The sequence below is a fragment of the Pangasianodon hypophthalmus genome, chromosome 5, assembly GCF_027358585.1.
Source record: "Pangasianodon hypophthalmus isolate fPanHyp1 chromosome 5, fPanHyp1.pri, whole genome shotgun sequence".
Lineage (NCBI taxonomy): Eukaryota > Metazoa > Chordata > Actinopteri > Siluriformes > Pangasiidae > Pangasianodon > Pangasianodon hypophthalmus.
Window position 1 is genome coordinate 27,880,171 of NC_069714.1, and position 23,866 is coordinate 27,904,036.

The window sequence follows — 23,866 nt, forward strand, 5'->3', positions numbered from 1 at the left end:
AGCAAAAGAGGGTATTATTTAGCGACAGTAATATGTAAGCCTGTGTGTCTGTGTGTGTGTGTGTGTGTGAGAGAGAGAGAGAGAGAGAGAGAGAGAGCCTGGCTCTAGAAACACTAAAAGCTGTGTGTGGGTTGAATGCGTGGGAATGAGCGTGACGCTGGAATAAAAACCCAAATATAATAAATACTGCTCTTCCCTTTCACTCAGTCTCTCTTTCTCTCTATCTTTCTCTCTTTCTCTCACTCAGGTTCTTTCTTTCTCTTTGTTTATCCCTCAGCATCACCTTCCTTTTTTTCTATCTATCTATCTATCTATCTATCTATCTATCTATCTATCTATCTATCTATCTATCTGTCTGTCTGTCTGTGTGTGTGTTTGCCTATCTGTCTATCAGGAATGGATGATTGTGAGTGAGTCTCTAAAGGGTTTAATGGCTGTGTTCATGGTGAGGTGGTTAAAGGGCAGAGGTGTGCTCATGATAATGACACACACACACACACACACACACACACACACACACAGACACACACAGAGAGCCTCATCAGTTGTTCATGAGAAGTTCATGGGAGCATATCTTCCAGGAATTACTATTGTTTATACCTGTTAAAATCTGATTGGTCAGAAGGTGTTGATTAATTTTCTATAACAGCACAGCTACAGATCAGCTGCAGGTTTATAATAATGCACTCGTTCTACTATGCTAGCATTTCTGTAGTAACAAGAGAGGAAGAAAGACAGTGAACAACTATTTATAGATGCTATAACGTAACTGATAACAGAAACATGAACATGTTCCACAGCATCAAAAGTTACTTTAAGTAGATAAGAATACAACGTGTCAGACACCGTCGTTGATTCCTTTTTATAACAGCACACCCCCAAGTGTTTTAATTAGTTGAATAATTTGTTTTCTGCAATGTCTGGATAGTAAAAAATGATGTTTTGTAAAAAGTTATTGACGTGAGAATAACGAGGTTGGATGGTGGAGTTCATCAGTTACGTGTTTAGTATATGAGTATATGGAGTGTGACTAACATGTGCTTGTGTTAACAGAAAGCAGCCATCTTGTTTATTAATGTCCTGACTCATTCAACAAGAATTAGATCATTCTCCCACAGTTTACGTGCCTGTTATCCATCTCAGCGCAGCCTGCTAAAAAATCTGACATTCATATGTGGATTGTTATTGAGCATCTCAATACAGACACACATGCACACACGCACACACACACACACACACACACACAAACACACACACCAGACAGACATCAATACCTGCAAGCAATTATATAAGACTGATCTCCCACTTCCTTCCATTTCAGTCAAATCAGTCCTGTAAGTGCAGATGTGGTGAAAGTTATTTAGCCAAAAGTCCCAAATGTCCCATTTAACAGATGTTTAAGAGCTGTTTTTACATTGTCACTTTTTTACGGTACACTGATCTAATAAACATGCTCAGTGTATTCCATTAATCATCAAATACAAATATTTGCTGAGCTGACATCTATTATTGAAGAATTATTGCATTATTAAAAATAGATTTTGAATGTTTGAGAAATCATCATGTGAAAATAAAATACTGTTACGTGCAAATGTTTGACGCCCCAGTGGATTTCTGAGTGGAAAAAAAGAATGTATGCAGACAAAGTAAGGAATAACACATGACAGACAATGCTGTTATACCAAAATAATTATTATTTTCATACAACAACACAATTCAATGTGTGTTTTTCCACTTATACCACAGCAATGTGTCAACTATTACCATTTTAAATTATTAATGAACAACGCATCACACTCTTTACCCATTTATAGTTACATTTAATGTTATAGAATGTCCATGAGACAAGTTCTCACTTCAGTTATAGCAGCTATAAACAATTGTTCCCTCAATAGCTTCTCTTTTTTTTTTTCTCTAAGTTAACAAGGCAAAAAAAAAAACCCAAAAAACGCAGTATGTCATGTAAACGAGAACCTGCAAACTGCAAAAAACTTAACGATTCTTACAAAGCGCTTACACTGGAGACTCCTTCCATAAATGTTACATAAATGTGTCCTAAAACACATCAACGATTTTAGGATTTTTTTTTTTTTTAAAAATCAGTTTTAATATTTATTAGGCTTCAAAGTCCCTATTTAATTTGTTACAAAAAAGATTATAACATATTAGAGTGAGTGCATTAATATAAACCTGTGATGTCATGCGCCTTGCATCTGAACTACCATCAGGGCTGCTGTTTTAGAAAAATAATCAACACTTTATGATTTGGGAATTCAACTGTCTTGTGATATAATCACAGTTTAACTTTATAAAATTTACAGTATAAAAACTCTATACACAGTACACTGCCAAAGAATTTTGAACACCCTGATAATAATGAACTACGGTTCAGCTGAAGTGAGCACCAGACCTTTGTTTTTTAAGAGAATTTGTTCTCTGGACTGCTCCTGGGCTCAAAAACAGCTTTCACACTTCGGTGAACAAACCAAATGAGAGCTTGGAAAAAAAAAACCTCAAGTGTGAAAATGTCCTAAATGTATGGAAGCTGCTATATTATAGTGATTATTTATTTCAGTGGCTCTATACTCCAGTCATAAAGTTATATAATGGTGCAACACACTCATCATTTTAAAGGCTGATGTGTATGTAGGATTTTGCTGGACTGTTAATTAAGCAGCTCTGGTTGTATACAGAGTTCCCGGTGGATGGCACTCTGTCTCTGTGTAGATGCTATGCTGCTCTGCTGTCGCTTTTTCAGTCTCATATCTGCCACCAACACACTGTGCGAATGTGTGTGTACGTGTGTGTGTGTGTGTGTGGCCCAGCCTCCTGCAGTGATTTGAGAGCTCTGCAATGCAGCAATTGAGGCAACAGACTGAGTCAGACACCCAGAGAGAGACCGAATTTATTTACCTGGTATTAATACAAGCTTAACTTTCAATATATGTGGTAAAGAAGGCATGGCCTCTATTTCTCAGTCCCAGTGAAGGAGGCGTGGCCTCTGTGTCTTAGCTACATGAAAGAAGCACAGCCTCTGTACCTGTCCTTCACAGTGAAGGAGGTGTGTCCTCTGTACAAGTCAGTCCCAGTGATGGAGGTGTGGCTTCTGCATGAGTCAGTCCCAGCAAAGTAGGTGTGGCCTCTGTGTCTGTCAGTTTCAGTGAAGGCATGGCCTCTGTACCTGTCCATCCCAGTGAAACAGGTGCAGCCTTTATCTGTCCCAGTGAAGGAGGTGTGGCCTCTATATCTCTCAGTCCCAGTGAAAGAGGTGTGACTTTTGTCTGTTCCAGTGAAGGAGGTGTGGCCTCTATATCTCTCAGTCCCAGTGAAAGAGGTGTGACTTTTGTCTGTTCCAGTGAAGGAGATGAAGCTTTTTGACCTGTTCATCTCAGTGAAGGTGTGGCATTTGTCTGTCATTTCCAGTTATTGAGGCTTGGTCTCTGTCTCCGTTTCAATAAAGGAGGCATGGCTTTCCCATGAAGGAGGCGTGGTTTCTGTGTCTGTCAGTCCCAGTGAAGGGGTCGTAGCTTCTGACTGTATAACACTAACACTTTCATTAGTATTTTTAATTAAATTTGAACTGTTTGCACAGTATTTACTTATATCAATAGCTGGTTTTACATATGTTTTCTACATCATATAGTTAATTGTGTATTGAGTGAATTTGCCATTTTGTGCAAAATCAGTTGTTTAATTTTTTATCCTTATATATCCTTATAATTTGAGTTGAATCCAAACTGAGTTCTTGAACTGAAGTAACACTGTCAACAACACCAACCTCTTTAAGAAGATTTAATGACAGAGAGCAGTCTCCGGTGATTTTAGGATGATTTCCGGAGTATTAATTTATTTGATAATTAAAATACAGTCCCCTCCTAAAGTATTGGAACCTCAAGGCCAATTCTTTTGTTTTGTCTACTCTTAGTTTAAGCCCTGGGTTTCACCTGTAAAGGCTGTTGTTTTTAAAAAAGATAAACCAACATGAAGACCAGAGAGCTGTCTATGGGAGAATAGCAAGCCATTTTGAAAAGAGGGAAAATCAATCAGCCATTGCACAAGCATTTGATATAGCCAATACAACAATTTGGAACGTCCTGAAAAAGAAAGAAGCCACTGGTGTACTAACAGAAAGAAGCCACTGGTGTACTAACAGCCAGACATCAAACAGGTCGGCCAAGGAAAACAACAGCAGTTGATGCCAAAAACATTGTGAAGGTTGTGAAGAAAAACCCAAAAACAACAGTCAGTGACATCAACTACTACCTCCACAGTGCAGGGGTGAAGGTACCACAATCCACCATTCGAAGAAGACTTCAAGAGCAGAAATATAGAGGTCATAGCACAAGATGCAAACCACTCATCAGTAGTAAGAATCAGACGACCAGACTGAAATTTGCAAAGAAATACAGAGATGAGTTCTGCAACCAAGATTAACCTCTACCAAAGTGATGGGTGGTCTGCCACCAAAGGTGCCATGTTTTAAGTTGTTTAACACATCTAGATGTAAATATCAGGAACTTATATTCATCTTCTGGTTTCAAACTCGAATGTTTTCAGGGTATAGCAAAAACGAAAGAATACTTTCAGAGGGGACTGTAAAAGTGCAAACTTAATTTCTCCATTAAAGCTGAGTTATCCTGCATGCTCTCTAAACACACTCCATATGCTTCCTCTTGGAATAAAAGCATTTCTGCTGCTTTGCTCTGTGGTTATTCTCAGACATCACCATTTACTGTTTTAGATTTTACACTAAAGCATATATCAGATCATGATCCATACACGAATTAACAAGGCAGGGCATTTTCTTTCCTACCAATTTAACATAGAAGAAGATAATTGAGTGCGGAGATCACTGCTCTGAGCTCTTGATGCTCTTTCGTGTTATAATGTAGCCTGAATTATTAATAAGTGCCACATTTTCCTCATCACATCACAGACACATTTCCATGTCATGTTAATCTGCTTTTATAGTGGAAATACAGCACATTATGTAGGACTGATTTTTCACACCGTTATCATGCATTATGCATTACAAACAATCTGCAGGAAATTAGTTGGCCATTTTTGCTTATTTATTGATAAGTAAGTTGCATTGACACTAAAATGATGCTCATGTATTCTGCATGTAGTGTACAGTTTAGGGTTTAAAAGGGCATTTCTGGCATCTGGTGTCTGAAATATTATTTTTAGTCTGTGTATGGTTGTTAATTGACGTGTAACTTGTGTTTTACTTTTTAGAATTACCTAGTAAACATTAATAGTCAATACTTTTTAGCTACAGTGGGATCCAAATGACTGAAACGACATTTAAAATCCGAGAATTTATTTTTAAATTAATAGTGGAAATAAACAGAAAGTTTTAAGGAAATGTTCAATATTCTGAATATTCAATATACACAATTCAGCCCAGTTTGTAAGTCGTTATTGTTCACCATTTTAGTTCACCATTTTAGTAAAAAAGTCAGTTTTCTTGAGTCTTATCCATTCCATTGAAGCACGTGTTCAGATGATGCTACAATGGATTTGATCTAACATTGATCTTCAGGTTTTGTACAAACTCAAATACACACTATCGTTATAGCAAAAAAAGGGGGGGATGTTCCAAGTGCTAAGAAAATTTGAAATTCATTATTTAAATTTTTCTGAGCTTATAACTTTCACTCAAGTTATTGTTGATAGTATCATTTATAATGATTTTTTTAAAAATTTAATTAAAAAAGCATGCAAAACAGGTGTCTGGTGTCAGACTTTTGGAGCCCATTGTACATTAGCCTTGTAGCTCCAGTTCAGAATTAAAAGAAAGGAAATTTAGATCCTAAACCTCAAGAATTCCTGGCTGATCCACTGCAATCAGATTAACTTGAAAATCATGTATCTTTTTGCTGAACTATAGTTTTCAACTCACAAACATCACAGCATGACATGAGTAAATTCATACTAATTAACATGATCTTGCTTGCATTAGATCATCATGTTTCCTCCCTGCTGTAGACACACGCACGTGTTAATCACCATCTGGATCACTGCTGACACTCAAAAACTTCCCACCGTTCCAGATTTCTGTCTTATTAGTGGAATCAACCTCCTTATCTACCCAACTGTAGTGAATTTCACTCACATTAATAGCACAAATTTCTCGTATATGCAAGTTTTTCTGCATGCTTATTGTAATTAGGCCTCATTTAGGTGTAAATGTTTTCTGTAGGCCAAACCGAACTAAAAATTTCTCCCAGTTGTACAAGTTTTAACTGAGTTGTTTTAACTGAGTTATCAAACAGAAGATTTACATTTAGTGACGCCCACAAAACTCCATAAAAGGTAAAGCTCACAGAGAGCTGAAAATGACAAAATGGCGATTAAATGGTGAAAGAGCGCCACCTATTTTTAGTGTCTGCTAAATCTTCCTTAATGCAGCTCAGGCATTGCAGCGCAGACACACACAATAACTCTTCCTCATTTTAGAGGGTGCCATTACTTTTGTCCTAATTGAATGGCTAGTGTGATTTTTGTTTAATGTATTGATTTGTTTTTGATTGCTTTCTTTCAAGACATTAATATGAAACAATAGATTTTCATAAAATTTCATTAAATTTCTGTGCAGCTGAAATAAGTGAGTTAAACTTGACTGTGTAATAAAAGCGCAGTAACTCATAGGCATTTATATGATTTGAAGCCGATCCATGGAGGTTCTCATTAGGTTCGTCTCCTTATATGTGAATTTAAACAAACTCAGGAAATCTTAGAGGATACAATTGTTTCCCAAACGAACTAGATTTTCCTGAATGCCATTTTTTGAGTAGTAAATAATTAATAAATAAACTCTTTCATATCAAGTTTGTTAAATGAGTAGGACTTTTGTGCTGTGTAATTGCATTAAAGAGAATTTGCTTCCTGACTCAGGGGGCTTCTGGGCTGTGGTTGCCATGCCAACCTCCTGTCCACGTCTCCCAGCTTGTCTTCCAAAATCACTCTGATTTTGGGATGTTGTTATATGTGTGTTGTTTTAGATGCTGCAGGCTTTTTTAGCCATAAATATCAGTCTAAATTTGCAAAAAATAAATGTCAGTCTAAACTTCAGTTATTATTTAAGTATATTTTGAAATCTAATTGACAGGTCACTTGGATGGAATGGGTTTAAAATGACACCAGTCACATTAATGTGTTCCTTTGAGGAAACTGATCTCCTAAACTAATGTTGAAAACCTTTTCTGAGTTCTCTGAGACCACTCTCTGATACCTGAAACTTGTGGCAGAAATGTGAAGTGTGAAAGAGCTTTTTGTTTACTGGTCTTCATGTCCAGCTCTGAGAGTCAGAACAATATAATCCAGTGTGGATATGGCACCTGAAACTGGTCTTGGCACCTGAAACTGGGCCAGTGCGCAATTCTGCCAGGTTTACACACCCTGGAGCACCTGGCGGACATGCCAGCGGAGTGGGCAGCGCTGCTGGGACTCAGTGTGTCCACCAGAGGGCGCTGTTCAGGAACGAGGGAAAGTTAGACAAAATACGCTCGCCATGATTCAGTAGGACTGAAGGTATTTAGGGTGACTGCGACTCTGAAACTGTCAGCCTGGAGGCCTACAAATGCATTAAAAGTGACCTTGATATTCAGTCTGTAAGAGAGAGCTGAGGAAAGAGAAGAAAATAAGCTGCATTCATGTTACAAGCTCAGATTTGTCTACTTTGATGGTTCACATTCACATTTGCAGTTGACAAGAACCTGTGTTTAAGCTGTATAATCTAAATGTTTTGTCTGGAACAGTTTCTACCCCACTGCTGAGTGCCTCTTAAATACCTGGATATTATACTGATTATTCCTGTCTATTTCCATTTATTATATTTTAATTCTTAACTACAGTGCTGTTGAATTCTCAATTCTAGTCAGAAGCAGCTCTGCAAAGCACAGGATTGTATTAATGCGCTCTTTCTAATACGTTATTGTTTCTATAGTAACGATTCAATCAGGGACTTGTATGGCGTATGCCACAGAAAATTTAAGCCAAATAATATATGGATTAAATGCACCTCATTGTCACTGATATGGTGAAGTGTTCCATAAGATTTAACATTTTTGGAGGAAGTCTTCAGTTTCAGTGCTTTGTAACAGTCAGAGCTTTAAGTTTAGGTTTTCCACCACATGAAAGTCCTCAAGAAAGAGGACTTGTTTTTTTTTTCTGTAACATGACAACATTAACTTCATTAACTCCAAGAGAGAAAAAAGAGGCTGGTGAAGGATTGATGGATGGATGAATGGATGGATAGATAGATCACTTTATTAATCCCAGAGGGAAATTCACAAAAATATAGCTGCTATAAGGTAAGTGAAAACAGGAATGAACTTGTCTTGTGGATATTACATGTAACTATAAACAGCTAAAAAGTATAACATAATCATTGGCAAATTGATCTGGTGTAACTGATATGACTCAGGGAAATTGGTAGGAGATTTATTAATAAAATCATTATAAATCCAAAACAGACCAGGACCAGAATACAGGGATACCAATATTTCCAAATCCAAAGGGTAAATCCAAAGAGTGGTCGAAAGGTCAGGCAAGTGTCGAACACCAATTCCACAATTTCCAAAATCCAAAGAATAATCCTGAGTAAACAGAAGACAAGGGTCATTCACAAAAGGCTAAACAAGATACAAAGATACAAAGACAAGCAAGATACATGAGCATGATAACCGATGAAGAGTAATGAGAATTTGGGGGAGGATGCCCTCTGGTGGTGTGGTGGTCCCTTTCAGATGTGATATGTGATATTAAAGGTACTAATCAACAGTGGAAAAACGTATTCTCTATGAGTGTACTTTTTTTTTTTTTTTTGCTTTTCGGCAAACTCCACACCAACATTCAAATGTATATTTATTCAACACTTACAAACAACACTAAAGTACTTTACTTAATCAATAACCAATTGTGATCGACATACAAGACCATAAAAAAGTATATGGGCATCATAGAAATGGCAATAAAATTAAAAAAACTGTCAGCCCAAGCCTTTGTCGTAATGATAATTTGTTCTGGACGCCATAATCTGTTCATGAACAAGACGGAAACGTTCCAGTTAGGTCATATATCTTTTTAATTAGGGCAAAAAAAACATGAAGTTAAGAGACTTATCCCTACAGAAGTCCAGAAAAGCCATGTGCTATTTATTTATTATTTTGATAAAAAAAGATAACAAAAGTTTTATTATATATATATATATATATATATATATACATATATATATATATATATATATATATATATATATATATATATATATATATATACGTATATATATATATATATATATATATATATATATATATATATATATATATATATGTATATAAACACTTTTATTTTTTTCTTATGTCAAAATGCATTACTGGATGGATGGATGGATGTACTTTATTGATCCTGAAGGGGAAATTTGTGAAAAATATAGTTGAACGCCACTCAATCACCCAAGTTAAAAATCGAACTCACAACTTTGCAGCTGTGAAGCCATAACTCTACCACTGCACTAGGTACTTTCTGTTATTGAGCTCCCTGATGTGTAGCATATATGGCCAATAATGCAATAATGACATGCAAAAAAATAAGTTGTGATCTCGGGAAAGCAACTTTTGTTATTATGAGATCACACACACACACAAACAAAGAAAGAACGCATGGCCTTTCTGGACTTCTGTACGTCCCTGATTACTTGACTGCCTGCTTGGATAAGAAGCCAATCTAGCACAACATATTACCCACACAGCTACGAAACAAGCACAGTTAAGGATGAAAATCTGATTTGTGCCATTACAACCTTGTAAAGTGAATGTAGTCAGAGAGAGAGAGAGAGAGAGAGAGAGAGAGAGAGAGAGAAAGAGAGGGGGGAAGGGGGTTCAGTGAGGTCCTATTTCACAGCTTGTCTAATATCAAGTGCGCTGTAATTTGGATTCAGGTGAAACGCTGGCTTTGTGATAAAAGTGTCCCCATTAAATAAGCAGATTTATTACCCACAATGCATGGCGCCCTTCACCTCTCTGTCAATGTTATTCTAATGAAGCAGCGCAGATTGATTCAGGTTTTTAGTGTTTGAGGGGTACTTAGCTACAGTGTATTGTTATGAGACAAGCTCTTCACTGGAGCTGTTTGGGATTTTACTGAAGGTTCACCAAAACACTGCTGCGTCACCTCCCTTTGAGATTGATGAGACTTCCATGTTTTAGATAAGGACAATTTGGAGGGTGGCATTTGAATTTGAAAGAAAACCCGAACGTGGACCATGCAGTGTGTGTCAGAGATTCAAGACCTTTGTTTTTAAGTATTTTAATTATGACCAGAGAGACCTGTTCATTGCAGCACATAAATTTTTTTTCATTTCCTAATTATGACCTGTTCTGTGGTTTGAGTCCTGAAACAGTAATAAAAACAGAGAGGATGTGTCTGAAAAACAAACCTTGATTTACAAATGCAGTAAAACTCTGTGCATTAGATCGTACAATAAAAGTCCAGGCCACTATACAATGGTTATAACTTTGTTATGTTATAAATAAATATAATACTTCTATATACTTTTACAGTACCATTTGAAAGAGTTATATTACATTTCATGGAGCGTGGATCATATTTCTGTGTTTTTTTTATTATTATTTATTTATATAAGGTATGTACAAGGGTGAGTCAAATGAAAACTTTTAAAAGTGCAGCATCAATTCGAATTGAATCCATTTTTTTCCTAGAGGAATACTTTGAACAAAATGGAGATTATGTTGAAAAAGATACACTTTGTGACACTTATTTGCAAAAAAATAATTAAAATAAAAAAAAAAAAAATAAGGGTTTCATTTGACTCACGCTTGTATTTTAAAGTATTAGCTCTTAGATCTGTGGAGGGTTTTTTTTTTTAAAGGGAATAAGAAAATGAGCATTAACCACTTTTAATGTTCAGCCTGTGTTGAGTGTTCATAGTTAATGACAGAGTATAATCTTGACAATTGTGTCAATTTTTAATTTTGCGAAGTCATAATAGTGTGCCTATTGCATCAATAGGCTTTGTACAGTTGCGTACAATAGGTGGCAGTCTCTTTAAGGGACGAAGAGCTTTGTGTTTTGCGTGATTGAAGACCAGAACACTGCAAGCTGTTATGCTGCCCAGTACTGAGTTATAAAGATAATGAGATAACGCATGCCTGAATGAGGAGATGTGTGATATTGACTATTATGGCAGGTATGGTCTGATTTTCAGGATTCTACACAGAATGAATCTGAATTTTCACCGGGAACATTTAATTACCTACAGTATAATAGCTGAATAACACAGAACAGTGTAAGGTACAGCACATTATTGATGACGTTTTTTAGTGATAATGTAGGCTCGCTAACAGGAAAAGACGAGCAGTTCCAGTAAAACATTCACCTGTAATCGGACAGACATGAACGCTTGCAGAGCTCTGAGTGTGTGAGCAAGCGAGTGGGAGGAAGGACAGGTTGATGCTTCCAGCAGAGACAAATAGGAAGGGTGAGACAGATCTGTTCTTTCTTGTTTACAGTAGAAGGTTTTAAGACGAAAGGAAAGCTCTCTGGCAATGCAACACAAAGCAAATTGCAAAATGTCTCCCAGCTCACAGAAGATGAGAAACTACAGAGTGTGTCAGGGGAAGGACACACACACACACACACACACACACTGCAGCCATAGCTAGTACATTTTTTGTATATTTCCCTACCTGAGAGAAAGTGAAAGACTACAGAAAGTTTATTATAACAGTTATAAAATATATTCAAAAATATTTATTCTGTATATGACTCTCTGTATGGCCACATTATATAATTGTTAGGGGACATTAAAAAAAATTGCATCAACATTTATGCGGGGAAAGTTACATGTATTCAGAGTCGGGCTATGCACAATTTTCAGATTATGCAAATCGCCTTTTTGATGTTCGTACCTCCAAGGTTGCCAGATTTTTCAGTTTTTCAGTAGTTTCTAGACCACCACCTTTAAACAAAAGCACTTGCCTTTAAACCTGATAAAATCAGGGATAGAAAATGCAGACTGAAGAAGCTAATTATTTGTTTCTTTGCTTGCAAATGTAATACGATGTTTAATATGATATGGTGATTCAAAACAGGGCGGCACTGTGGCAGCTCACAGCTCCAGGGTCTTTGGTTTGATCTTGAGATCAGGTCACTTGTCCCCGTGTTTGCTTGAGTTTCCTCTGGGTTCTCTGGTTTCCTTCTGCTGTCCAAAAGCATGCAGATAGGCAGATTAGTGAAGCTAAATAGCCCCTAGGTGTGGTTGAGTGTGCATGATGTTCTGTGATGAACTGGCATCCCATTCAGGGTGAATTCTCCTACCCTTCACCCAGCGTTGCCGGGTTTTGCTACGAATCCACTGCAACGCTGACCAGGATAAAGTGCTTACTGAAGATAAATGAATGAATAAATTAGGAGCATTTTTTTTAAACTCAAGGGGTGCCAATACTTCTGGAGTGTGAAGGTATGAAGAGTCAGTGATTTTAGGGGATGGATGTTATTCATTGTAGGTTTGGATGTTGGTTTTGAGTTCTGGAGTGATCTGAAGATGACAGATTGTAATAGAAAAAGCAATAATTAGCAATAAAATAAGCAATAATACATTTGGTTACTGAAGGTAAACTCATCTTGGGCTTTATATCAGTCAGGCTGAGGCCACATGGGAGTGTTAAAGTATTGCTGACATTGTTACAGTTCCTAACGATTGTCTGGAACCACAGTGATGAGACGAGGGAAAAGAGGGAAAAACATCTCAACTTTACGATCAGGATTTGAGCAGAGCTCTGCAGCTCCTAATGTGATGCAGAGGAGATGAAATCCCTCGTTCCTCTGTTCATTTCTCCATTCCTGTCTTCATTAGCATGGCTTAGATAAGTGCTGAGCTCAGTGATTTCCTGCCGATTGTTTCTTTACGATGCTGTAATCAGTGTGAAAGGACTTGGCGGGAATCCTCCCAAACTCTGGAACATTAGAGAAAGTGCTGATTCAGCTCAAAATCCCTGCGCTCATGCTGAGAATCCCAGAAGTCCGATAAGTCATGCGCTGAGCTCCTCACACACACACGCACCACACACACACACACACACACACACACACACACACATTGATTTTAGCTGAGTGCTAAAAACGCATTGCTATGTTAAGCACATCAGGAGTGTGTAGTAGAGAGTGGAAAGGAGAAATATGAATGCAATAGTGATTTGATCTCTCTTTCATCCTTTCTTCTCATTTTTGCTCTCCTGAGCAGAGCCGACCATCAGTTATAGTAAACCAAGGCTAGTTTTTACTTTTTTAATCAGTTAATCGTGCAAGTGGGCAGCACGGCTGGGACACGTTGTGTTTTAGGACACATTAATATACAAATTATCCAAATAATGTTTTGCTGCTACTGTATAAAACACACATCATTGCAGCTAGCTAGCTTTTTAAAAAAAAAAAAATAGCAACATAGAAGCAAACTAGCTAGCTGTCAACAACTTCTATATCAGGGAAGCAATTAGCATATGGGCGTTTCTCATTAGTTGATGGATGAACAATAAAAATAAGGCAACATATTCACTAATAATTCAGAACATTGTCCAGTTTACAATTGTTTTAATGAGACAGAAATGATCACGCATCCATACATAGCTCTATTTTAGAGCTCTGAGACCAAGAAGGCAAGAATTACATAAAAAAAGAAAGCAATCAAGAAGAACACCACAATGTGACAGAGAAAAATAGTCCTTTGGTCTTTGTTCTAAGCAGGTTAGCAGGATGAAATGCTAACACATGCTCTGTAACATTGTGGACGTGAAACTTAGCATGAAACTTGCTAGCTTTTTAGCTGCCATGGTTATATCAAACCACACTTCACATGAAGGCTTTCCTCAGTTTTTTGTTTTATCAGTGGATGACTAGTTTGTTTAATATATGCTAGTTGAAGCATGTAATTAGCAAGCTAATAGGCCCCTTTCCTCTGCTAAGTTACAGATTAGCTAGCAATGTATTGTGTTGTGTTGGCCATTAGGGCTTTTTAGAAAGAAAGTGAGATGGCAATTAGCGTGTTATAGAAGCAAAATGAGACGCTAAGATGCTAAGAGATGAATATGAAGCACTGGGATTGTTCCCTCTCTCTCAGCATGGGCACCTTGCTCTCTTTTAATCTCTCATTTAGCACAGATCAGATCTGACACTTAATCATTGTTTCTATTAGCACACCATCATCTAAATCACATCGAGGAACTCCTCCGCTCTCTGCTTGATTGGATTTTTCTGAGCTTCATTTGAAAATCTGGCCGCTTCACCTTCAGAGCTTTACCTTGCCCTGTCTACTTCAACCTCAAATGGTAAATTTTCCCACATATAAAGGCATCATATGTCAGCTAAGCAATTTTCTTTCTCTGTCTTTCAGCAGTAAGGCGAAATCTCTTCCCATCCCCCGGTTCTGATGGCAGACGGTCGGCAGCCTGAGGACAGCGCCTCCCAGTGGGCACCGCCAGGAACCCAGGACTCCTCTAGTCCCGTGGGAGAGAATGGTTTCCCCTACAGGACGTGCCAGCCTGGTGCTGCGCACGCCGCCACCGCTGCCTCCTACGCCAAAGAGAACGGCTTTAACGGAGACCTGCCCTCTGGCCATGAAGTTACTGCAGGTAGGAACCTGAAACTGAGAACACATACTAAAACTCATCCGAATGGTAAAAGCAATCATGGGCTACAAGCTAGACAAGAGTTCTTTAAGGGTTCAGTGGATGGGTAAGAGTTACTGAAGGGGTTCCATATCCCTCAATCTCTAAGAATTCCCCTGGAGAGACACTCCAGTTCCCTTTAGGGTGCCATTTGTGCTAGCGAGTGAGAAGTCGTCGATGTTGCTTGTAATTGGTCTAATGGAGGTGTGTAGTGACTGCTACTGTTGTTGTTTGTGGGCTTGTACTGTCTGTTTAGTTCTGATTAGAAAGGGAGTAGCTATTTAAAGCTTCTTAAGCTAGCTAATTAACTAATGTACTAATGGGTATGAAAATCAGTTGTTTGAGTCATGTTAAATGCTCGTCTTTGTACTACCTTTGTTGGCAGATTAGCAAAGCAAGCTAACCATACTAGCTATGCACATGCACCCGAGGCACCAACAATCTTTGCTGCTTCCTTCCAAGCTTTGTTTTTCTTCGTAATGTCTCTGTATACATTTAGTGAGAGGTCATATATGACAGGACAATATGAAACCAGTGTAAGAAAAAGGTTTTCGTACATTTTTGCATGTCAATCATTAAAAGGGAAGTAATTGCAGGTAAAGGCTGGGAGTGGGGAACTGAAGAAACGTCAGACCACATGTACTATAGGATTTCAAGAAATCATTCAAGGTGCTTGTTTGGATTTGCATAGAATTTAGAAAATCTCACTTTGTCGCTTGTCACAGCCTCTGACACCGTGGCTCTGTCACAAGTCCACATTTGCTTTGCTAAAAAGCTCACTGATTGTTGTTGCTTTATGTTGTTGCACCCCAAGCAATTTCAAATATTTCAGGTTAGATTTGTTACAAGATCAGAAAGAATTCTTTCTTTTTCTCTTTGATATCTAAGCCACCATTTTTTTTTTTTTGCTGGCATTGGCCCGATCTCGAACCTGAGTATTGGATTTGTGCCATCTGTACTAAAATATAGCACACTAACGCTGTTCTCTGTCTGGGGCGGAAGATACAGATCTCTCACTTCAACATAAATCGGAGGTAAAAGCGAGTGATTGCAGGGATGTGGAACAAAGGGCTGAGCTGACTGCAGGGGACTGGGTGCCATGGCAACTCTCAGAAGCAAGTACTAATGCGAGGAGCTCGGGTTAGAGAAAAAGACACACGCTTGAAAATATGTAGAAAAAAATATGTACTATTTCCGGTCCTATCACTTGATCTGAGTGAGAATAGAACAGGATATAGAGCTCTTATTGAGCTCCTGGATGATGAAGCATGAATCTCCTGGGATCAGATTCTGAGTGTTATGCACTATATTACTGAAACAGTATACTACTACTACACACATACACACACACACACATTCATTACCTTTATTAGGAACACATGTTCACTAATGCAGTGTATCTGCATGATTTTATGCATTGTGCTGCTGACATATGAGCAATTGCATGAATGACCAGGTGTACAGGTGTTCCTAATAAAGTGGCCAATGAGTGTATACATTATGCACATAATACACTATACACACATGCATACATCACTGACTGACACACACAGGCCATGGCCAATTCTCTGCTAACTCCTTTCTTTTTTCTTTTGTTTTCCCCTTTTTGCGGTTATGCCACAGTTTTCTTTTTCTTTCTTTCTTTCTTTCTTTCGTTCTTTTGTATTCATAGCCCTCTATCTTTCTTTTACCTGCTCTGTTGTGTTCTTTCTTTCTTTCTTTCTTTCTTCTGATATATACATCACTGGCTGACATTCTCTTTTGTCTTTCTTGCTATAAAGCCATGAGTCTGTGTGACAGTTTGTTTTGGTGATGTTTTGCTGAGAGAGAGCGTTAGAGCGACTGTTAACATTCAGTGTCGTGACTTGAGGAGGAGTGCAGAGTGGGTGATGTGGGAAGAGGTGAGAGAAAAAACAGAAAGAGGGAGGGGAAATAAAGGGGAGAGCGAGGAGAGGAAAGAAACTGAAGAGTAAGAGAAAAAGATGCTGGGAGGAGGAGGAGAAAAAGGTTAAAGTCCTTAGGGCAACAGTCAGAGGAATACGAGGGTGTGGGAGGCAAGGTGTGATCTTCAAAAGCACTTTTGTGTGTCTGTGTGTGCGTGTGTGTGTGTGTGTGTGTGTGCGTGCGTGTGTGTGTGTATGTGTGTGTGCAGAGTCCAGAAGACTCTCTGAACTCCACGATACTTTTCGCATACTGTTAACAGTGTGTATCCATCCTTTCATCTGTTTATCCTAATCACTCGTTCTTGCTTATGCTGTTTATCCCCTGTTCCCTGAGAGTCTCTCCCACCTTCTCTGTTTCTTCTGCTTTTCTTTGTTTTTTTTTTATCCATCATCTTCCTTTTCTTTACCTGATCACTGTGTTTCCATAGCACCTTTCATACATAAAAATGTTTCTCAACAGTAGCTTAAAAATAAATAAACAGGATTAGCTGTCTAATAACAAAAAAAGTTAAGGGCTAGAACTGACAGGTACATAAGCCACACCTCCTTCACTGGACACAGGACACACCTCCTTCGGCTAACAGATATATAAGCCACGCCTCCTTCACTGGAATTGACAGGTACACAGACCACGCCTTCTTCACTGGGACTGACAGATAAAGAGGCCACACCTCCTTCTCTTGGGCTGACAGATATATAAGCCACGCCTCCTTCACTACGACTGACAGATACAGAGGCCACACCTCCTTCTCTTGGGTTGAAAAACAAGTCCAAGCCTCTTTCATTGGGATTTACAGTATGATTGATTTTGTAACGGTGAATCTTCACGCCCCTACTTCCCTGACCTTAATTATTAATCATATCACATATCTGTACCAGCGAAGCGTTTCCTGTACCTGTGCGACTCGCCATCAATCATGAGCCTGTCACCAAAATCATGAAACCGATCGACCTGCTCCTCTCACAAACATGCAGAATTAATGACTGCAGCTTGCTTTGCTTGTTTAATTTAGTCATCATGAGTTTCTGTGGCCTGAGGGAAGCTTCCTGCCTCTGCTGTACCTGGTGTAACTTTCACGCCAGAGCTTTAGCATTTCTGCCGAGTTGTCAGCAAAGACCTTTAACTGTAGCACAAAGCCGGAGCTCAGTGGAGCTTTGTGTGAGCGTGAATGTGTTTTACAGAGCCAGGAGCTATACAATTATAAGCTTTCCAAACGCCATAGAGACTTTTAAACCAACACTGGCTTTCTGGTGCAGCTTTATGATATTAAAAGAGAGAGAGGAATTGATCTGAAAAGAAAAATGTGGAGAAGTAGATGTTTATTTTCTGGCTGGGTTTATCACAGATGTTTCTGCTTTTTTAGCCTTTCCACTTTCCAAAACTGTGCCTGTCGACACATGGCACTCCATGTCTTTAAATCTGCAGTGTCATGCTCTTGAGTGGCATGACTGTCCAAGCTTACCCACCATTGCAAAAACTCATAGTAAAATCTCAAGAATGTCAGAGCTGTACATTTGAGAGAGAGCACAACTGTTAAAGTCAGTGGGAAGGACTGCATTGTTTCCTGTAGTGATGGAGAGACGAAGCATCAGGACATGTTGAAGCAGTCCAGCTGACAGTGCTGAAAAATGGTTCATTATCTGAGAATTCAAGTGTCCACTAGAGGACTCTAATGGTCAAAAAATATACACCTGCAACTGTCATTGGTGTAATCCTGTCTGTAAGATTAACATCTACAGAGATATTTAATACTAGCTTTGCCTGGACAGTGGTGGAGTTTTGTTTAAATGGCACTGTATGGGGTTATACCTATGATGTATAAATAAGTTGTTCACATAAGTTGTACCATTGCTTGTTGTTTGGGGTGATAGCGTCAAGCGTAGACCTTTTATAGACCTAGTAGGGTAAAGAGTGCACACTAAAGGTACCGAAGGTTTGATGATACCACTTCGAAGATTTAAAGGTGCATTACGTAAAATTAGTGAAAAATAGGTCTCTATTTGGATTAATGGGTGGAGTTGAATAAGAGATAAATGGTTTTTTTTGTTTGTTTTTTTTACTGACTGCACCTGCTGTCATTTCCAACCATGTACACAAACCTTGTCCCCCAAAACCTATGGTGGTGCAACTAGAGTTGGCATGCTAACTAGAGTTATCATTAGCAAGGAAGGTCATAACATCACTTTCAAGCACACTCAGACATTCAACTGCTTGAAAGCCAAGTTACTTATAATTCATAACATATAAACCGGCAAAATTCCCTCATAATCGTTTAAGGGGATGTGAGGGGGCATTGGGAGTGTGTCTATAAAATGACTGACAAGAGGCCAATCCAAACAAATGTTGGAGACTGGAAGGCAGGTTTCCAAACTGGGTTTTTATCATCTGTGTAATTCACTTGTTCTGTGAAAATGGCTTAAGCTATTTTATTCTATTTTATTTCATTTCTACAATTTTTCCCAATATTTGTTCTTACTTGTACTAGTAAGAAATGAAAAATATTGACTACTACACCTTTAAGATACATAAATAAACCATTATTAACTGTTTAGCTTTAAAGGTGCACTGTGTCCATGTTTCCAGCTGAAAAATAAATAAGGTACAAACTATAAGGGCCACAAGGAAAGGTACAGTCTAGTACTGTTTTGTTTCTGAGCGTGGATGTCCTGTGCACCTTGTACATTCAATAATAAATAAGTAAGTTTCTGATTCAGAGAGAGAGAGAGAGGTAGGATTGGATAGCAAAGCCTGCAGTAACTGTTGATTTGAATTGCATTGATTATATCAAAACCTGTCACGTCTTTAAACACCAGCCGGATTGACCTTCTGCATCCTGCAGTTAAAATTTATTGTCGTCCGAGGAGCTGTGATATTCTCTGACTTTCTAAGGCGTTCTCAAAGACGATCTTGGTCCATGATGTCATCCTGCGGACCACAGGCAATTTGTGTCTACAGAAAATAAAAAAATAGTCAATTATGTTGCATGCTCACGTCATTACCCTGTAGGATTGCTGGTTTGAGAAACAGCTCTCTGACTGTGATCATGCAGAAGCCGTTATGACGGAGGGTGTGTTTTTTGGTACAGCGGAGAATGTAAGCCTGTAATAAAGTTAATGATAGAGGATGGTTCTCAGGCTGCACACACCATGAGTCAGGAACACACACACCCACACACACTCTGTCGGCCAAGGCATGCTCAGAGCATGAGCTCGTCCCGGGCCTAGGCGGCATGTTGCCGTGGCAACAGCTCCGCTCCTGTGCGCCGGGTAGTAGCCGTATCCCCCCACCTCATTGTTTTTTTTTTTTTTTTTTGGCTTCTTCAGACCTTGTACATGCACCGCCGTGCCTCAGTTGCTTCTCTTCTGGGTAAGTCGGTAGATCGGACACAGTCCGGGGGTCTTTTATATGTGATGGTATTTTGTCTTTTATCTGGCGTGAGGATTGCGTTATAACAGATGGTACGTTACTTTTTTTCTAGTCAGGAGAGCATGAATAAAGTGAGTCTTTGGGCTAAACGGTGATGTATTAGGCATGGTTAATGTGCTAGAACTTTATTTAATATCATGTGGACTGTTTGTAAACTGTTTTTAAGGACATGTTGGAATGATGTAATGCTTGCTGCCCTGATGGATGAGGGTTCTTTTGTTTTGTTTTGTCGTATCCTTTACACTTATTTTCATAAATGTAATATTTGTCTAGAAAGCTATTGTCTATAAAAGCAGCTGATACATCTGGCTTTATATATATATATATGTGTGTGTGTGTGTGTGTGTGTGTGTATATATATGTGTTTGTGTGCGTGTGTATTATTAAGACAAGACTTGAACCATAAAGGAAGTGACCTCATGCGGATTATTTGTGTGTATGTGTGCAAGAGTATGAAGAGTATCTGATTAGTATTCTGAACGTATCTCAGCCAGACAGGACCGTTTTGCTTGGAGGGGGGATGGAGGGGAGGGGTTGTACTAGGACATGTCTGGACCAATGCAGCCTGTCTGTCTGCCAGACACAAATTGGACAAAATGGTGGACTGGGATCAACAAAAGAAACAATGATTTGTAAAGACAGAAAGAACAAACTGGATACAAGGTATAGAGTACTCAGTGAAATTCATGTTTAAATTGCAGTGGGGGGAAAAAAATTGCTGCGTTAATAAAGCATTCGACAAAGGCAGTGATGAGCTGTCACATGTGCCCAGACGTCTGTGTTCAGAAGCTGATAGTTACGCTGATGTAGGATCGGCTTCATCCTCCCACTTCTTAACCTCGCTTAGAATACCATGTCTGCTCACGTTATTAAAAATATAAAGGAGAAAAAAAGGAAGGGAACAGGGCACAGTTTTCCCTTTTGCTCAAATATATTCAAATGTATTTGATCAACTAAAATGTTTGGTTTCCAGAAGATTCTTCTTACTTTTCACATGCAATTTCTTTCCAAAAACATATAGATTAATGTCATAATGTTATCTTTGAAATTGATTTTTTTCCTATCACAGTTTATGCTGATTGGTATAAAATTATCCAGTGATGGCTCGGTGTTTAGGAAGAATTCAAATCCAAGCACCACCAACCCGCTGTTGGATCATTGAGCACGAATCTAACCTCTATGTTCACACTAGAAAACTGCATGTTCTTGTGAGCGAACATGTAGGCATGGCCTCTCTAGAATTTTTATTCGAACAACAGATCAGGGGGAACCGGTCAGTACCCCTAACCCTGAGGGCAAGCACCCAGGGAGGGTCCCCAGGCTTAGACCCCTAATGCTATACAAGCCTACCTTGGAACATGAGCAAGATATAACAAAAGCCATACACTCAGATTGCCGCTGGAACAAGACACACATGGACAAGGACGGAGAATACTGAATTGATGGAATGCTACTATGACAGCAGGCCGAAGGAGAGAGGTTACATGCAACATGTGTGGGGATCTATGGATGAGCAGAAGACCAACATCCACACTGACTAAGAAGCAGCTGGTAGCCCAGTGCTCTAACATCAATAAAAATAAGTTACTATCACAGCTGGAGATAGTAAGGCTCCAGCAGAATGAGAACACTAATGAATAGAATGGAGATACTGAGTGGACCAGGAGAACAGTGTTAAAGAACCAGATGATACCCCACAACCAGACATGACAGCTGCATCCATTGAACTGAAGATGAGAATTGTGGCCAGACTAAGCACAGTCATACCCTGGATGTGACTCCCCAGCCTCACTTACAAAATTCCATCAGAAGAGATACTTGCAGCTGAACTTGTATATGCCACTGCAACAGCAGATAGCGTGGTTAATGGAGAAGAAGGTTGGAAGCCAAGGTCAAGAAATCCCAGCTAACAGAGGTGCAGAAGGGTGTCATGAGAGACAGGTCTTGGATGAATAAGTACAACAAGGTGTCCATAAGTGAGGTTCTAGAGACTTCCAAACAAAGACTCACAGCTCTGGCCGCTAGGCTGAAGAGATACACAAGAGAAGCAGCGGCCAAGAGAAGAGAGCCTGATCTCCAAAGACCCATCTAGGGTGGCCTTCCAGCTGCAAGGGAACAACAGCACAAGGACAGACCCACCCAGAGCTGAGACTGAGCAATACTGGAATGACATATGGGAGAACAAGGCATCACACAACACCAATGCCAGGTGGCTGGTGGATCTAAGAGCAGACCACAGCAACCTTCCAGAACAAGGACTGATCATCATCATCATCACAAAGGCAGACATCCAAAAATGAGTCTCAGGTATGAAGAGCTGGACAGAAGTTTATGAAGAGCTGAAGAAGCTAACAGTGTCCATAACCACCTAGCAGCACAAATGAGTGAGCTGCTAACAACAGGCACTCACCCAGACTGGCTAACACAGGGCAAGTCAATCCTGATCATGAAGGATCCCCATAAGGGTACAACACCTTCGAACTACCGCCCACTATCTTGCCTCTCCACAACATGGAAACTCCTCTCAGGCATCATAGCAGCTAATTTGAGCAGGCAAATGAGCAAAGCTCAGAAGGTCATTGAAAGGTACCTGATGGCTAGTAGGGCGTACCTATTGATGGCCTACTTGAGTCCATCAGTAGGTATGCCATACCAGCCATCAGGTACCCAGCTGGAATAGTAAGCTGGCCACAGGAGGAGATAGATGCCACTGATGTCAAAGCACAAAAACTCCTCACAATGCACAGAGAATTCCACCCAATGTCCAGCACCCTGAGACTATGAGCAGCGAAAAGAGGAAGGGCGAGGATTAGTGAGTGTCAGAACCACTATCCAGAATGAAACAAGGAGTATCCATGAGTACATCAGGAAGATGGCCCCTCAGATGGCCTCAGGCAGCAGAAGACAGAGGGTGATGGAAGGAAGAGAAAATATCATGGAAGACCAAGCGCCTCCATGGGATGTATCATCAGCAGATAGAGGAAGTGGCTCACATCAAGAAATCCTACCAGTGGCTTGAAAAGGCTGGCCTGAAGGACAGCACAGAGGCTCTGATCATAACAGCACAAGAACAGGCCTTAAGCACCAAATTCAGAGAGGCAGGGGTCTATCATACCCGACAGGACCCAAGGTGCAGACTGTGCAAAGATGCCTCTGAAACGGTACAATATATAGTAGCAGGGTGTAAGATGCAAGCTGGGACAGCATACACGAAGAGGCATAATCAAGTGACTGGGATAGTGTATAGAAACATCTGTGCTGACTATGAGTTAGAAGTCCCCAAGACCCAGTGGGACATACCACAGAAAGTGCTTGAGAACCAGACTGACAAGCAGCTGTGGGCTAACCAACCAGACATAGTGGTGGTTGACAAGGAGCAGAAGACGGCAGTTGTGATAGATGTGGCAGTCCCAGCTGACAGTAACAACAGGAAGAAGTATCATGAGAGGATCAAGAAGTATCAGGGGCTGAAGGAACAACTGGAACAGATGTGGAAGGTGCAAGTCCAAAGTGGTCCCAGTGGTAATAGGAGCATTAGGGGCCTGGAATCCCCAAACTGGAAGAGTGGCTCCAGCAGATTCCAGGTACAACATCTGAGGTCTAGAAGAGTGCAGTCCTAGGAGCAGCTAAGATACTGCACAGAACCCTCAAACTCCCAGGTCTCTGGAAGAGGACCCGAGCTTGAGGAACACAGCCCCTCCACCCCCAACGTAGGGGTGAGAGGGAGACCACCCATCATATATGTACTGTATATCTTGTAAAGCTAAGTAGTTGAAGACAAATTAAATAACAGTGTAGTTAGTGTG

At 39.6% G+C, this 23,866-nt stretch overlaps 1 protein-coding gene across 9 annotated transcripts in view; it reads left to right on the forward strand.

Annotated features, from left to right (window-relative positions):
- map2 (microtubule-associated protein 2) overlaps positions 1–23,866 on the forward strand; it is a 128,076-nt gene that overhangs the window by 63,906 nt on the left and 40,304 nt on the right. For 8 of the 9 annotated variants that reach the window (XM_026912796.3, XM_053234337.1, XM_053234330.1 and 5 more), the window contains exon 4: positions 14,417–14,654. In XM_026912796.3, the coding sequence (XP_026768597.3) occupies positions 14,453–14,654 (202 nt within the window). In that variant the 5' untranslated portion in view covers positions 14,417–14,452. Of the gene's footprint in view, positions 1–14,416; positions 14,655–16,639; positions 20,001–23,866 lie in introns of those variants that run through there. The other variant, XM_034304872.2, reaches the window with a different exon arrangement.